The following is an 18,491-nucleotide window of genomic DNA, read 5'->3' on the forward strand; positions in this document are numbered from 1 at the left end:
AATATTTTCATTCCATAAATGATTTGATAGAAAGCGAAGTCATTAATGTATGATAAATTACAAGGAACGTATCTATTTGACTTGGTACAGTATCATTCATCAGAATAATGATTCACTAGAATAATGTTAATGTTATCATAACATTTTCATGTGTGTATACTTGTTTATGTTCAAAAAGTAATCGATTTTTATACTAACTATTTGAGGTCAAACAATTCCAGATAAACAATTATATTTACATTGTAAATATTGAAAAAAATCATAAAACTAATAATGTTATTTAATGTTGTTTCTGCTTTCAAGTATCATCAGGGTCTGTTAACCATTTATTTTAAAATGGATTAAAAATAACAAGACCGCTCAATTTGTGCTCCGGTTAAACAGAAATCTGTAGAATTACCCAAAATGCAATTGCTCTTGGCAGTTAATTCAAACGTTACAGCCGTGTAGTTGACTTGGGGTCAGCAGCTGTCAATCAAATAAGCGTTATTTTGTGTTGCAGCTAAAAGTTGCTCAGCGATAACCGGTTAAATGGTGTTCTAACACCGAATTGAATGGGTGTTTTTAACCAGTTATTTTGAGCTGCCTTTTAACCGGTTACCTGCTCCCAAGAAAATGAAGTTAATTTAGTCACACCGATTTTAATCGGTTACTTTTATGCAGCAGAAACAGGCCCATAGATAGCTGATAGTGAATGTTTCCAGTGGTGTTTGGATGATTATAATTGTGTTTTATTTATTGCGGATACAATAGTCGACTATTTTCTCTTTTTTTCACATAGTAGTACCAATGAACGACTTTTCTTGTTTTCTTTCAATGCAATTTTCATTTTAATCGGTTACTTTTATGCAGCAGAAACAGGCCCATAGATAGCTGATAGTGAATGTTTCCAGTGGTGTTTGGATGATTATAATTGTGTTTTATTTATTGCGGATACAATAGTCGACTATTTTCTCTTTTTTTCACATAGTAGTACCAATGAACGACTTTTCTTGTTTTCTTTCAATGCAATTTTCATTCTTTTGCAATTAGTCACAATGTTTGTTTTAATATTATCATATGTTATCAAGTTATCATTCTGTTTGTATAGTGTTTTCTTCCTTCCGTATGATTATTGATGTATACTCTAATGTACCATTAATTATTTATATCAATATATTAATCTTTTGAATGTTTTTTGTTGTGTCAGATGCAAGATTCAGGAGGAATGGTTATGGATCAGAGTTTACCTAAGTACCAAGTTTTTCAAAATCAACCACCACAATCACCTCAACACTCTAGTAACATTTTATCACTTGATAAGGTATGCTGCATTGTCATCTAAAATTGAATTTTTTAAATTCCCCCAAAAACCTGAAAAATAAAAATTAAAATCAGACGTTGAATAGGCCATTTTGCGGTTAAATAATAAAGTTATTCAGTTCTGTACTAAAACAAATTTCACTTGTATTAATTTTAACCAAAAACCATTGTCTGACAGACAATTGAGGTATATTTTGCTTAAAATTACATTTTTTATTCAGGGAAAATGTTTATCCAGTTTTTGGTCAACTTAAAGTGAATAACTATTATGTGACATTAAAAAAATGGCATATTCAACAACAATGAAATTTAAAAAAATATTTTTTTAAGGGCGACAATATATCTTTAAAACCAAAGAATAAAAATAAAGTAGAAATCCTATTCAGGAGACATAGCTGTTCAGAGAACACTCTTTACATTTTTATAGATGTTATTCCTGTGAAATTAACCAGGAGCAGTATTTATATTATTTAGAGGACTTTGTTTGTCCCAAACGAGTTCAAAAAAATGTAAAAAAAAAAAGTAAATAAAATCCACTATTCTTTGTATTTTCTATTTCATTATATAAATAAATAAACTAATAACGTTTTCATTTATTTGCAGTCTGGTATGCAACAGTACAGAGAGACTTCATCTGTTGGGCCTACAACCTCATGTTCATCTCCAACGTCACCTGTTTCTAATCCTAATTTTTCACCTGCAGCCTCCCCTGGACCCCCTGGGTCAGTTGGCTGTCCCTCACCCGCATTATCAGATGCATACTCACAACGAATACTACAACAACAGTTTGAAGACTTTACAATGGTTGGGGATCACAGTCCAACTCATCAGCCATCTCAGTATCAGGTTTGTTATAAGATTAGAGATGTGTGGATTAGCAGGATTAGGGAAAGGATTAAGTATTTAAATAATTTGTATTTTTAGACAAATTAAAAGTTGGTTTAATTCCCATATAAAAAAAAAAAAACCAATGCATTTCCACATGGTTTAATGTACTTACTGCGAAGTGCAATTTGTTCGTAACATCTGCATAATTCATTATATATTCTGGAAATGTGCCTTGCATGCATTAAGGATTTGTGAAGATGATCTTAAACCTAGGTATTGCACAAATGCAAATTACTAAATGAAAGTAACTATTTTGGTGGAATATGCTTAACATTGTGTGACAGCTGTATAAATATCTTATCTTTTTTTTTTGTAGTTTCCTGGAATGTTTGAACAAAACTATTTTGGAAATCCGCAATCGTACCACCACAAGGTGCCGCCACCGGCTTACCATCAGCCGTTCCCTCAATATCCTCAAGTTAATAATATCCCATCTATAATTTTATCTGGTATGTACACATTTTTTTTCCTATTTTGGAATTTCATTTATACTACTACTGCCACCAATCTTTGATTTATACCACATACATGCATTGTTGTTAGAATTCAGTTGAAATTATAATTTGGAATGAGCTGACATAAAAAAAACCTTAAATTGCTGATATAAAAGATATAAAGAAATAAATGATGTTGTATATGAAATTTCAAAAAAATATTATTATTTATTATCACAAATTTCCCCCCAAATATATGAATATTAAAATGAATAAAATACAAATAAGTTTGAAGTTTCAATAAACTTTTCAATTTAACCAAAAACCTGTTTCCCGATGGACAATGTGCATCTAGTTAATTATTTTTAAAATGCAAGTTGTTTCAGGTAAATAATCGGTATTTTTCTTCCAATTTCTTTGGCATCAATGTGACATATTAACAAACAATTATTTTTTCAGAGGCACGAAATATCTGTAATAATTTTGTTTGTATTTATCAGGTGTAACAGACTCACAAGATATGGCAAAAGATATTCATTCTGCAATGGTTGGCTATGACCATGAGTCTCTATTTAGTGCAGAGGACAGTCTCAAGTTAGACCCCCTAGAATGTGAAGATTTCCAGATGTTACTCGAGAATGACCCCGTTACTGATCAAACCACCGAAGACTCCTTTCGAGCTGACAGAATGGGAGGGTTATACAAGTAACATCTTCAAAACTCACATTGTATTTTTTATTATGCTTTGATTGTTGTAAGAAACGACGCTTGCTCTTAGCAGGCTTGGAGTTGCGTCACTACATGTTCCCCCCTCGGGTTCAAACGCTGTATGGTTTATAGCGATGACAGGACCCAGATTGTAGTAAGAAGTTGGTGGTATGCAAGTACAATTCAGAAGTTGGTGTGGATAGCGTTTCCACTGTTTTAACTTTTTGTGCGGTGTAGAACAAGTGTTTTCCATCAGTTTTCGATTCGGTGATCCATGACAAAAAGTTTGTTGCGAATGTCGTCATCAAATCTCGTACCAATGAAGTTGTAGCTATTGTTGAGCGTTCGTAGGATAAGGATACTTTGAGACAAGAATGGAATGTGACAGGTAACATCTAAATCAACCATTTATATAAACTATACTAGTTTATTTTGCAAGTGAGATTTTCACTGACCGTAAAACAACGGAGCAACATGAGTTTCTACAGACCCCGTATTTTTTTCACAAGATGCCCCTGGACAACAGCAGATTGGGAAGCACTATGTACAGGATAAACATTAAGTATTTGCGATTGCACTGCTTAGGAACATTGGAGATGTTTAACTTCATCATCATCAATTCGAAGTTCCATAAGTAAAAATGTGTAAACATTTTACCCAGTTCGATCAAAGATTTTTTTTAAATGTTTTTTAATATTGGCTATGTTTTATACGTATTATTGAGACCTACTGTTTAAAAGTGCCCATGTCCACTAGAGTTCTATCAGTACTTTTGTTTTCATCAACATACCCTAATCGCCATACTTTACAATTAAAAAAAAAAACATAATTTACTTCTGAAATTTGCATTGATATTGTCATTCTGTAAATAGACATATTTTGAATTTGCCTGTTAATGTAACACAGTATTATTATTACTATTTCATTTGTCGAACATTCAAAATGGCTTCACTTTCACTGATTTAATGATTGTGCCCTAGAATACAATGCAAAAAACACAATTTTGATTTATGTAAATGAATATTTTAATTTGAAACCTTGATGACGTATTTACTGTTTATATTGGAAATAAGGTTAAGAAGAATAGTACTGTAGTATAAACCAATCTGACAACATCACCAGCCAATCTAACGGCATCACCAACCAATCTAACATCATTACCAACCAATCTGACATCATTACCAACCAATCTAACAACATCACCAACCAATCTAACAGCATTACCAACCAATCTGACATCATTACCAACCAATCTGACATCATTACCAACCAATCTAACAACATCATCAACCAATCTAACAACATTACCTACCAACCAATCTAACAACAACACCAACCAATCTAACAGCAACACTAACCAATCTAACATTACCAACCAATCTAACATTACCAACCAACCTAACAACATCCTAAACCAATCTAACAGCACCAGCCAATCTAACAACATCACCAGCCAATCTAACAGCATCCTCAACCAATCTAACAACATCACCAACCAATCTAACAACATCACCATCCAATCTAACATCACCAGTTAACCAATCTAACAACATCACCATCCAATCTAACATCACCAGCCAACCTAACATCACCAGCCAACCTAACAACATCGTCAACCAATCTAACAACATCACCATCCAATCTAACAACTTCATCATCAGCCAATCTAACATCATCACCAACCAATCTAACATCACCAGCCAACCTAACATCACCAGCCAATCTAACAACATCCTCAACCAATCTAACAACATCGCCAACCAATCTGACAGCATCACCTGCTTGTTTTCAAAATCCATCTTCTAATCATAGATTTCTATTTTAAACTAAATTTCTAAGTGACGATTAACAGCCAAAAACTATGGTGTTTCATACCTACACTTAAGCTGAACAAAAATCAGAACTCTTACAAGTCTGTAGTCTTGGTTAAATCTGCATGTGTGTGTGTGGTCTTTACTGGTTAAAAACTTTGTTTAAAAAAACCTGGAAATAAAAAAAAAAATTGTAGTAGACTTTTGGTCTTTTTCATTCATAGCTTGTTTCTACATGTGATTGTGAGGTCATTATTGGGTCATTCTATGCTTATTTGTTATGGTCATTATGTGTGACCATTTATAACTGTTGCATGATTATGTTTATGGTCATTACACAATTTTGATTTTTAAAACTTGTATCATCATTAAGAATGTAATACAATTTCATGAAATTAAAATGTGGACATTTTTTCAAGAAAGTTTAATTGAAAATAGAAAGTGACTACCATCAGTGAATGCTAGTTATATAACTATGCAATCTTGCATGATGCTTGTAAAATCTGAAATACTTATTTAACAACAACTATTAATAATTAAAACATTGTGTAATTACCATGAATTTTGTGGTCACAATAGTACATTAGTTTATTCAAATAGTCTTAAATAACATCTAAGTATACAAATGTGTAATAAATGTATGACATAGGGGTACTATATGAAAAAAAAATATAACAAGTGACTTAATATTTTAAATGAATCAAAGATTGTAAATAGTTCATTCTTGTATCGTTGATTCTACTGCAGTAACTGCAGTAATACAATGTAGCAGTAACTATATTGTTTGGTCTATTAATTCAGTTTCAGCAAAGGGTTAGTAATTATATAATTCAATGTAGTGACAATGCAGTAATTGCATTAATAGATTACTGCAGCAAACGAACATACTTCTGCAGTAACTGTAGCAGAATGTTTGATACTGGTTCTTATTTTGGTTTAGCAACAGTTCTGAATATTTACAATTCAAAAATATTTAAATCCTTTATTTCATTGGTATTCCATGTGGAATAATGTTATTGCATGGTGCTGCTATGGTTAAAATAGACAGTTCAATAAATATGATCCATTTGTGGATGTGTTGTATTTTACGTTTTTTTTTAAACATGAAAATAAAAGATTATTATAAATATATATATATATATATGTTTTGTATATACATTTCTTGCATATATGTAGGAAAGAAAATATATTATTTGTGTCCCTGAGGTGAATTCCTTAGTTAAAGGTTGCTATTTTAGCTTTATGCTACCTTGCATTTTATTTTGTATTTTTTCAAACCGTGAAATAGTAAGTAAATTATTTTGGATAATATAGAAATGGTGTTTTTGTATTTAATTTTAATTCAGAATTGTGGGAAAATAGTTTTTGATTATCGTCTATTTTTTGTGGCATATTTTCAATTTAATGAAACTAAAATGTTACTAGGCTAACCTTGAATTGTTTTATGAACTTGGTATTTATTAATAAGTATTTTAGGCTGTGTATAATGTGATTGTGTATAAGCAAGCAAACGAGGTTGGCCTAGGTAAACAATTTAAAACAAGAGTTTCAACAGGGAGCCATCTCTGTTAGTACTACTATGTCTGAAACATTAGCTTTAAGGACACCTACTGATCTTGCTTTATATCTTTGAATATTATTTTTGATACTTTGTGTTTTAACGAAACAGCTATCTGTCTAAAAAATGTTTTCTTAATGTGTGTTTTACAAGGCACGAAATCATTCATTTTTACAGGTGGTGAAACGCACCTGTTCGTATGGAAATTTTATGTCTAATCATGAATTTGAATAATTAAATGTGTCTTTTAAAAGAGGGTGGGATAAATTTATAAATATATATGATTAAGAATTTGAAATAATTTAATTGCCACAAAATTTGTAAGATAATAGAGTATGAATTGAAATAAATTAGCTTATTGGTGATAAGACCTCATTCAATAATAGATTATAAGCAGACATGTTCTGCCATGTGTATGTGTGTGTATATTTTGTAAACAGTTTTAAAAGATTATTGTTTATTTTATTGAAATGTTTCATGAGAAAATTTTTTTTGTGTAAAGATTAAAGCACGATGATTTATTTCGACCATGGGGCTTAAGTCCTGAGGGGTTCCCATGGTACCAGGGATAGCCCTCTAAAACACTAAAACAGGGGCTTAAGTCCTGAGGGGTTCCCATGGTACCAGGGATAGCCCTCTAAAACACTAAAACAGGGGCTTAAGTCCTGAGGGGTTCCCAACAAATATTGCAGGTTTTACAAACACCTATATAATTTTTTTTTTTTCCGAAAAATCATGAAAGTCAAAGCAGTTCCAGACAGTTTGTATTGATTATTATCTGGGTTCCTTATATAATATTATTTATATAGTTATATGTATATGTATGAGAATGTTGGATCTGTTTACAAAACAAAGCATTACCTTTTCTACTTAGCTAAGTTATTATTATGATTTGTTCACTTGTTCTTTAGAATTACAATGAGCACAAATTGACCGTATGAATATTTTGATCATTTTCTGTCTTTAACAACTTTAATTATTTCCATTTTGTTAATGTGCCAATGAAATATAGTGCCTCTCTTTCAGTTATTTATATCAATATGATAGATCAGGTATTTTTAAAGTGCTTTAAGTAAATTCATATTAAAATTTAGACAAATAAAAAATTGTGTTTGATAAAAATGTGTAATTTATGGAGATTAGTTTCAGAGTAATGTTGGCTAATGTAATAAAAGTAATTGCTTGAAACTGTGGTTTTCAATATTCAACTAAAAATGATAAATATTTATATTAAAATATTTGAGAACTTTAAATGAACACTAAAACAACTTAAAATGGTTAAAGATAATATTGTCCCCCAGAACAAATAAAAACATTGTTAAAATAGTTAAAAGTAAAACTATAATTTAAAGAAAAAATAGACAGGAAGTCCATCATCTGGAAGTCAATGGGTTTTGCTTAAATTTAACTCATTAATTTGTTTGTTGTTATTATTTTTTTGTTTTCTTTTTTTTTTGTTTGCAGAAGTAAATGAATTATTAATTTTAAAACTACAAAATACCCCATTGAAGGTTTGTTTTTGGGGGACAATATATATTTAATTATTAATTTTTTACTGGATAGTTTTTTGTATGGACAGTTATGAAAACCAGCCCAGTGTGAGGTTATTATACCGACTCATCTAATTTGTAACTGTTTTTAATGAATTTAACAATTGTACAGTGACTTTATTATTTGCAAGAGTTACATTGTGTCTATGATATAGGATATTTGAATACATAAATGTATTGTACAGATTATAATATTTTTTTTAATAATTGGATATGCTAATAAGCAGGCCACCTGTATAATCTACTTTGCATATTGTATGCGCAATCATTTTTATGTAACCTGCTTTATTTCTGTATGATATGTCGGTTGTTTAGAAAGTTGGTCTGATTTTTTGTGTTGTATGCTTCTATTTTCTGTTTGGATTATTCCAGAGAAAATAAATTATTACATGAGATTATTGTTGTTTTAATACAGATTTATAATTACATGAAAATGTATTGAGTTTGATATAACTTGACACAATGTTCCATGAAGATCCCATAGCATTCAGAAATCAAAAAATTTCGCTATTTTTTGGAAAATTATACTATTATGGTACACAGATTTTTTCAAAGAAGGCTGAAGTCGAGTTGAGTTACTGACCGACAGTGTGAGCTATAGAGTCGCGTTTGGACGCGACTAAAAATGGCCAAATTTCAACCTTCCTATTTTTCGAAATAACTGGTTACTATATCATAATTGACATGTGCAGAACACATTATTTCATTCTCTGCATGTACATTATGATATAGTAACCAGTTAGGTCAAGAAAAGAGTCAAAATTTTGCTCTTTTCCGAAAATTTCCCTGTACAAGGACTTTTTTTTCTTATTCTTATTCTTTTATTGCCAAATATAAAATACATGAAGAACACGATATACAAAAAAAACAATAGAACCAACTGAGTGAGCTGGCAGGGGACACAAAAGCGAACCTAATCACTGTGACTTAAAACCTGTGTTCCCCACTCACCCAATGGCCAATTTTCAACCTTTCTATTTTTCGACATAACTAGTTTCCATATCATAATTGACATACGCAGAACACATTATTTGATTCTGCGCATGTCAATTATGATATAGTAACCAGTTATGTCCAAAAATTAAAGGGGTCAAAATTTTGCTATTTTTGGAAAATTTTCTTGTACATGGATTTTTTCAAAACCAAATTTCAACCTTTTTATTTTTCGACATAACTAGTTTCCATATCATAATTGACATGCGCAGAACACATTATTTGATTCTGCGCATGTCAATTATGATATAGTAACCAGTTATGTCCAAAAATTATAGGGGTCAAAATGTCGTTATTTTTTAAAAATTTCCCTGTACTATAGTACATGGATTTTTTCAAAACCAAATTTCAACCTATTTATTTTTCGACATAACTAGTTTCCATATCATAATTGACATGCGCAGAACACATTATTTGATTCTGCGCATGTCAATTATGATATAGTAACCAATTATGATATAGTAACCAGTTATGTCCAAAAATTATAGGGGTCAAAATTTCGTTATTTTTTGAAAATTTCCCTGTACTATAGTACATGGATTTTTTCAAAACCAAATTTCAACCTTTTTATTTTTGGACATAACTAGTTTCCATATCTTAATTGACATGCGCAGAACACATTATTTGATTCTGCGCATGTCAATTATTATATAGTAACCAGTTATGTCCAAAAATTATAGAGGGGTCAAAATTTCGCTATTTTTGGAAAATTTCTCTGTACAATAGTATAGTAGACTACATGGATTTTTTCAAAACCAAATTTCAACCTTTTTATTTTTCCACATAACTAGTTTCCATATCATAATTGACATGCGCAGAACACATTATTTGATCTGCGCATGTCAATTATGATATAGTAACCAGTTATGTCAAAAAATTATAGGGGTCAAAATTTCGCAATTTTTTTGAAAATTTTCCTGTAGGCCTACTATAGTACATGGATTTTTTCAAAATCAAATTTCAACCTTTTTATTTTTCGACATAACTAGTTTCCATATCATAATTGACATGCGCAGAACACATTATTTGATTCTGCGCATGTCAATTATGATATAGTAACCAGTTATGTCCAAAAATTAAAGGGGTCAAGATTTCGCTATTTTTTAAAAATTTCCCTGTACTATAGTACATGGATTTTTTCAAAACCAAATTTCAACCTTTTTATTTTTCGACATAACTAGTTTCCATATCATAATTGACATGCGCAGAACACATTATTTGATTCTGCGCATGTCAATTATGATATAGTAACCAGTTATGTCCAAAAATTATAGGGGTCAAAATTTCGCTATTTTTTGAAAATTTCCTTGTACTATATATAGTACATGGATTTTTTCAAAAGCAAATTTCAACCTTTTTATTTTTCGACATAACTAGTTTCCATATCATAATTGACATGCGCAGAACACATTATTTGATTCTGCGCATGTCAATTATGATATAGTAACCAGTTATGTCCAAAAATTATTGGGGACAAAATTTTGGCTATTTTTTTTAAATTTCCTTGATAGTACATGGATTTTTTCAAAACCAAATTTCAACCTTTTTATTTTTTGACATAACTAGTTTCCATATCTTAATTGACATGCGCAAGACACATTATTTGATTCTGCGCATGTCAATTATTATATAGTAACCAGTTATGTCCAAAAATTATAGTGGTTAAAATTTCGCTATTTTTGAAAATTTCCCTGTACTATAGTAGGCCTACATGGATTTTTTCAAAACCAACTTTCAACCTTTTTATTTTTCGACATAACTAGTTTCCATATCATAATTGACATGCGCAGAACACATTATTTGATTCTGCGCATGTCAATTATGATATAGTAACCAGTTATGTCCAAAAATTATAGGGGTCAAAATTTCGCTATTTTTTTGAAAATTTTCCTGTAGGCCTACTATAGTACATGGATTTTTTCAAAATCAAATTTCAACCTTTTTATTTTTCGACATAACTAGTTTCCATATCATAATTGACATGCGCAGAACACATTATTTGATTCTGCGCATGTCAATTATGGTATAGTATAACCAGTTATGTCCAAAAATTATAGGGGTCAAAATTTCACTATTTTTTGAAAATTTCCCTGTACTATAGTACATGGATTTTTTCAAAACAAAATTTCAACCTTTTTGTTTTTCGACATAACTAGTTTCCATATCATAATTGACATGCGCAGAACACATTATTTGATTCTGCGCATGTCAATTATGATATAGTAACCAGTTATGTCCAAAAATTAAAGGGGTCAAAATTTCGCTATTTTTTGAAAATTTCCCTGTACTATAGTACATGGATTTTTTCAAAACCAAATTTCAACCTTTTTATTTTTCGACATAACTAGTTTCCATATCATAATTGACATGCGAGAAAACATTATTTGATTTTGCGCATGTCAATTATGATATAGTAACTAGTTATGTCCAAAAATTATAGGGGTCAAAATTTCGCTATTTTTTGAAAATTTCCCTGTACTATAGTACATGGATTTTTTCAAAACCAAATTTCAACCTTTTTATTTTTCGACATAACTAGTTTCCATATCATAATTGACATGCGCAGAACACATTATTTGATTCTGCGCATGTCAATTATGATATAGTAACTAGTTATGTCCAAAAATTATAGGGGTCAAAATTTCGCTATTTTTTGAAAATTTTCCTCTAGGCCTACTATAGTACATGGATTTTTTCAAAATCAAATTTCAACCTTTTTATTTTTCGACATAACTAGTTTCTATATCATAATTCACATGCGCAGAACACATTATTTGATTCTGAGCATGTAAATTATGATATAGTAACCGTTATGTCCAAAAATTATAGTGGTCAAAATTTCGTTATTTTTTGAAAATTTCCCTGTACTATAGTACATGGATTTGTTCAAAACCAAATTTCAACCTTTTTATTTTTCGACATAACTAGTTTCCATATCATAATTGACATGCGCAGAACACATTTTTTTTCTGCGCATGTCAATTATGATATAGTAACCAGTTATGTCCAAAAATTATAGGGGTCAAAATTTCGCTATTTTTTGAAAATTTCCCTTAACCATAGTACATGGATTTTTTCAAAACCAAATTTCAACCTTTTTATTTTTCGACATAACTAGTTTCCATATCATAATTGACATGCGCAGAACACATTATTTGATTCTGCGCATGTCAATTATGATATAGTAACCAGTTATGTCCAAAAATTATAGGGGTCAAAATTTCGCTATTTTTTGAGAATTTCCTTGTACTATAGTACATGGATTTTTTCAAAACCAAATTTCAACCTTTTTATTTTTCGACATAACTAGTTTCCATATCATAATTGACATGCGCATAACACATTATTTGATTCTGCGCATGTCAATTATGATATAGTAACCAGTTATGTCCAAAAATTATAGGGGACAAAATTTCGCTATTTTTTGAAAATTTCCCTGATAGTACATGGATTTTTTCAAAACCAAATTTCAACCTTTTTACCCTGTACTATAGTACATGGGTTTTTTCAAAACCAAATTTCAACCTTTTTATTTTTCGACATAACTAGTTTCCATATCATAATTGACATGCGCAGAACACATTATTTGATTCTGCGCATGTCAATTATGATATAGTAACTAGTTATGTCCAAAAATTATAGGGGTCAAAATTTCGCTATTTTTTGAAAATTTCCCTGTACTATAGTAGGCCTACATGGATTTTTTCAAAGCCAAATTTCAACCTTTTTATTTTTCGACATAACTAGTTTCCATATCTTAATTGACATGCGCAAGACACATTATTTGATTCTGCGCATGTCAATTATGATATAGTAACCAGTTATGTCCAAAAATTATAGGGGTCAAAATTTCATTATTTTTTAAAAATTTCCCCGTAGGCCTACATGGATTTTTTCAAAACCAAATTTCAACCTTTTAATTGTTCGACATAACTAGTTTCCATATCATAATTGACATGCGTAGAACACATTATTTGATTCTGCGCTTGTCAATTATTATATAGTAACCAGTTATGTCCAAAAATTATAGTCGTTAAAATTTCGCTATTTTTGAAAATTTCCCTGTACTATAGTACATGGATTTTTTCAAAACCAAATTTCAACCTTTTTATTTTTCGACATAACTAGTTTCCATATCATAATTGACATGCGCAGAACACATTATTTGATTCTGCGCATGTCAATTATGATATAGTAACCAGTTATGTCCAAAAATTATAGGGGTCAAAATTTCGCTATTTTTTGAAAATTTCCCTGTACTTTAGTACATAGATTTTTTCAAAACCAAATTTCAACCTTTTTATTTTTCGACATAACTAGTTTCTATATCATAATTGACATGCGCAGAACACATTATTTGATTCTGAGCATGTAAATTATGATATAGTAACCGTTATGTCCAAAAATTATAGTGGTCAAAATTTCGTTATTTTTTGAAAATTTCCCTGTACTATAGTACATGGATTTTTTCAAAACCAAATTTCAACCTTTTTATTTTTCGACATAACTAGTTTCCATATCATAATTGACATGCGCAGAACACATTTTTTTTCTGCGTATGTCAATTATGATATAGTAACCAGTTATGTCCAAAAATTATAGGGGTCAAAATTTTGCTATTTTTTGAAAATTTCCCTTAACCATAGTACATGGATTTTTTCAAAACCAAATTTCAACCTTTTTATTTTTCGACATAACTAGTTTCCATATCATAATTGACATGCGCAGAACACATTATTTGATTCTGCGCATGTCAATTATGATATAGTAACCAGTTATGTCCAAAAATTATAGGGGTCAAAATTTCGCTATTTTTTGAGAATTTCCTTGTACTATAGTACATGGATTTTTTCAAAACCAAATTTCAACCTTTTTATTTTTCGACATAACTAGTTTCCATATCATAATTGACATGCGCATAACACATTATTTGATTCTGCGCATGTCAATTATGATATAGTAACCAGTTATGTCCAAAAATTATAGGGGACAAAATTTCGCTATTTTTTGAAAATTTCCCTGATAGTACATGGATTTTTTCAAAACCAAATTTCAACCTTTTTACCCTGTACTATAGTACATGGGTTTTTTCAAAACCAAATTTCAACCTTTTTATTTTTCGACATAACTAGTTTCCATATCATAATTGACATGCGCAGAACACATTATTTGATTCTGCGCATGTCAATTATGATATAGTAACTAATTATGTCCAAAAATTATAGGGGTCAAAATTTCGCTATTTTTTTAAAATTTCCCTGTACTATAGTAGGCCTACATGGATTTTTTCAAAGCCAAATTTCAACCTTTTTATTTTTCGACATAACTAGTTTCCATATCTTAATTGACATGCGCAAGACACATTATTTGATTCTGCGCATGTCAATTATGATATAGTAACCAGTTATGTCCAAAAATTATAGGGGTCAAAATTTCGTTATTTTTTAAAAATTTCCCTGTAGGCCTACATGGATTTTTTCAAAACCAAATTTCAACCTTTTAATTGTTCGACATAACTAGTTTCCATATCATAATTGACATGCGTAGAACACATTATTTGATTCTGCGCTTGTCAATTATGATATAGTAACCAGTTATGTCCAAAAATTATAGGGGTCAAAATTTCGCTATTTTTTGAAAATTTCCCTGTACTTTAGTACATAGATTTTTTCAAAACCAAATTTCAACCTTTTTATTTTTCGACATAACTAGTTTCCATATCTTAATTGACATGCCCAGAACACATTATTTGATTCTGCACATGTCAATTATGATATAGTAACCAGTTATGTCCAAAAATTATAGGGGTCAAAATTTCGCTATTTTTTGAAAATTTCCCTGTACTATAGTACATGGATTCTTTCAAAACCAAATTTCAACCTTTTTATTTTTCGACATAACTAGTTTCCATATCATAATTGACATGCGCAGAACACATTATTTGATTCTGCGCATGTCAATTATGATATAGTAACTAGTTATGTCCAAAAATTATAGGGGTCAAAATTTCGCTATTTTTTGAAAATTTCCCTGTACTATAGTAGGCCTACATGGATTTTTTCAAAACCAAATTTCAACCTTTTTATTTTTCGACATAACTAGTTTCCATATCTTAATTGACATGCGCAAGACACATTATTTGATTCTGCGCATGTCAATTATGATATAGTAACCAGTTATGTCCAAAAATTATAGGGGTCAAAATTTCGTTATTTTTAAAAAATTTCCCTGTAGGCCTACATGGATTTTTTCAAAACCAAATTTCAACCTTTTAATTGTTCGACATAACTAGTTTCCATATCATAATTGACATGCGTAGAACACATTATTTGATTCTGCGCTCGTCAATTATTATATAGTAACCAGTTATGTCCAAAAATTATAGGGGTTAAAATTTCGCTATTTTTAAAAATTTCCCTGTACTATAGTACATGGATTTTTTCAAAACCAAATTTCAACCTTTTTATTTTTCGACATAACTAGTTTCCATATCATAATTGACATGCGCAGAACACATTATTTGATTCTGCGCATGTCAATTATGATATAGTAACCAGTTATGTCCAAAAATTATAGGGGTCAAAATTTCGCTATTTTTTGAAAATTTCTCTGTACTTTAGTACATAGATTTTTTCAAAACTAAATTTCAACCTTTTTATTTTTTGATATAACTAGTTTCCATATCTTAATTGACATGCGCAGAACACATTATTTGATTCTGCACATGTCAATTATGATATAGTAACCAGTTATGTCAAAAAATTATAGGGGTCAAAATTTCGCTATTTTTTCAAAATTTCCCTGTACTATAGTACATGGATTCTTTCAAAACCAAATTTCAACCTTTTTATTTTTCGACATAACTAGTTTCCATATCATAATTGACATACGCAGAACACATTATTTGATTCTGCGCATGTCAATTATGATATAGTAACTAGTTATGTCCAAAAATTATAGGGGTCAAAATTTCGCTATTTTTTAAAAATTTCCCTGTACTATAGTACATGGATTCTTTCAAAACCAAATTTCAACCTTTTTATTTTTCGACATAACTAGTTTCCATATCATAATTGACATACGCAGAACACATTATTTGATTCTGCGCATGTCAATTATGATATAGTAACTAGTTATGTCCAAAAATTATAGGGGACAAAATTTCGCTATTTTTTGAAAATTTCCCTGATAGTAGGCCTACATGGATTTTTTCAAAACCAAATTTCAACCTTTTTACCCTGTACTATAGTACATGGGTTTTTTCAAAACCAAATTTCAACCTTTTTATTTTTCGACATAACTAGTTTCCATATCATAATTGACATGCGCAGAACACATTATTTGATTCTGCGCATGTCAATTATGATATAGTAACTAATTATGTCCAAAAATTATAGGGGTCAAAATTTCGCTATTTTTTTAAAATTTCCCTGTACTATAGTAGGCCTACATGGATTTTTTCAAAGCCAAATTTCAACCTTTTTATTTTTCGACATAACTAGTTTCCATATCTTAATTGACATGCGCAAGACACATTATTTGATTCTGCGCATGTCAATTATGATATAGTAACCAGTTATGTCCAAAAATTATAGGGGTCAAAATTTCGTTATTTTTTAAAAATTTCCCTGTAGGCCTACATGGATTTTTTCAAAACCAAATTTCAACCTTTTAATTGTTCGACATAACTAGTTTCCATATCATAATTGACATGCGTAGAACACATTATTTGATTCTGCGCTTGTCAATTATGATATAGTAACCAGTTATGTCCAAAAATTATAGGGGTCAAAATTTCGCTATTTTTTGAAAATTTCCCTGTACTTTAGTACATAGATTTTTTCAAAACCAAATTTCAACCTTTTTATTTTTCGACATAACTAGTTTCCATATCTTAATTGACATGCCCAGAACACATTATTTGATTCTGCACATGTCAATTATGATATAGTAACCAGTTATGTCCAAAAATTATAGGGGTCAAAATTTCGCTATTTTTTGAAAATTTCCCTGTACTATAGTACATGGATTCTTTCAAAACCAAATTTCAACCTTTTTATTTTTCGACATAACTAGTTTCCATATCATAATTGACATGCGCAGAACACATTATTTGATTCTGCGCATGTCAATTATGATATAGTAACTAGTTATGTCCAAAAATTATAGGGGTCAAAATTTCGCTATTTTTTGAAAATTTCCCTGTACTATAGTAGGCCTACATGGATTTTTTCAAAACCAAATTTCAACCTTTTTATTTTTCGACATAACTAGTTTCCATATCTTAATTGACATGCGCAAGACACATTATTTGATTCTGCGCATGTCAATTATGATATAGTAACCAGTTATGTCCAAAAATTATAGGGGTCAAAATTTCGTTATTTAAAAAAAATTTCCCTGTAGGCCTACATGGATTTTTTCAAAACCAAATTTCAACCTTTTAATTGTTCGACATAACTAGTTTCCATATCATAATTGACATGCGCATAACACATTATTTGATTCTGCGCATGTCAATTATGATATAGTAACCAGTTATGTCCAAAAATTATAGGGGACAAAATTTCGCTATTTTTTGAAAATTTCCCTGATAGTACATGGATTTTTTCAAAACCAAATTTCAACCTTTTTACCCTGTACTATAGTACATGGGTTTTTTCAAAACCAAATTTCAACCTTTTTATTTTTCGACATAACTAGTTTCCATATCATAATTGACATGCGCAGAACACATTATTTGATTCTGCGCATGTCAATTATGATATAGTAACTAGTTATGTCCAAAAATTATAGGGGTCAAAATTTCGCTATTTTTTGAAAATTTCCCTGTACTATAGTAGGCCTACATGGATTTTTTCAAAGCCAAATTTCAACCTTTTTATTTTTCGACATAACTAGTTTCCATATCTTAATTGACATGCGCAAGACACATTATTTGATTCTGCGCATGTCAATTATGATATAGTAACCAGTTATGTCCAAAAATTATAGGGGTCAAAATTTCATTATTTTTTAAAAATTTCCCCGTAGGCCTACATGGATTTTTTCAAAACCAAATTTCAACCTTTTAATTGTTCGACATAACTAGTTTCCATATCATAATTGACATGCGTAGAACACATTATTTGATTCTGCGCTTGTCAATTATTATATAGTAACCAGTTATGTCCAAAAATTATAGTCGTTAAAATTTCGCTATTTTTGAAAATTTCCCTGTACTATAGTACATGGATTTTTTCAAAAC

The 18,491-nt window shown here is 30.1% G+C and overlaps 1 protein-coding gene across 2 annotated transcripts in view; it reads left to right on the forward strand.

The window, feature by feature from the left end:
* Positions 1-8,640, forward strand: part of LOC140062510 (CREB-regulated transcription coactivator 1-like) — a 33,798-nt gene extending 25,158 nt beyond the window's left edge. For both annotated transcript variants that reach the window (XM_072108764.1, XM_072108765.1), the window contains 4 exons: positions 1,190-1,303; positions 1,906-2,148; positions 2,507-2,639; positions 3,125-8,640. In XM_072108764.1, coding sequence (XP_071964865.1) covers positions 1,190-1,303; positions 1,906-2,148; positions 2,507-2,639; positions 3,125-3,333 — 699 coding nt within the window. In that variant the 3' untranslated portion in view covers positions 3,334-8,640. The remainder of the gene's footprint in view (positions 1-1,189; positions 1,304-1,905; positions 2,149-2,506; positions 2,640-3,124) is intronic.
* The last annotated feature ends 9,851 nt before the right edge of the window (positions 8,641-18,491 follow it).

Source organism: Antedon mediterranea, chromosome 11, assembly GCF_964355755.1.
Source record: "Antedon mediterranea chromosome 11, ecAntMedi1.1, whole genome shotgun sequence".
Lineage (NCBI taxonomy): Eukaryota > Metazoa > Echinodermata > Crinoidea > Comatulida > Antedonidae > Antedon > Antedon mediterranea.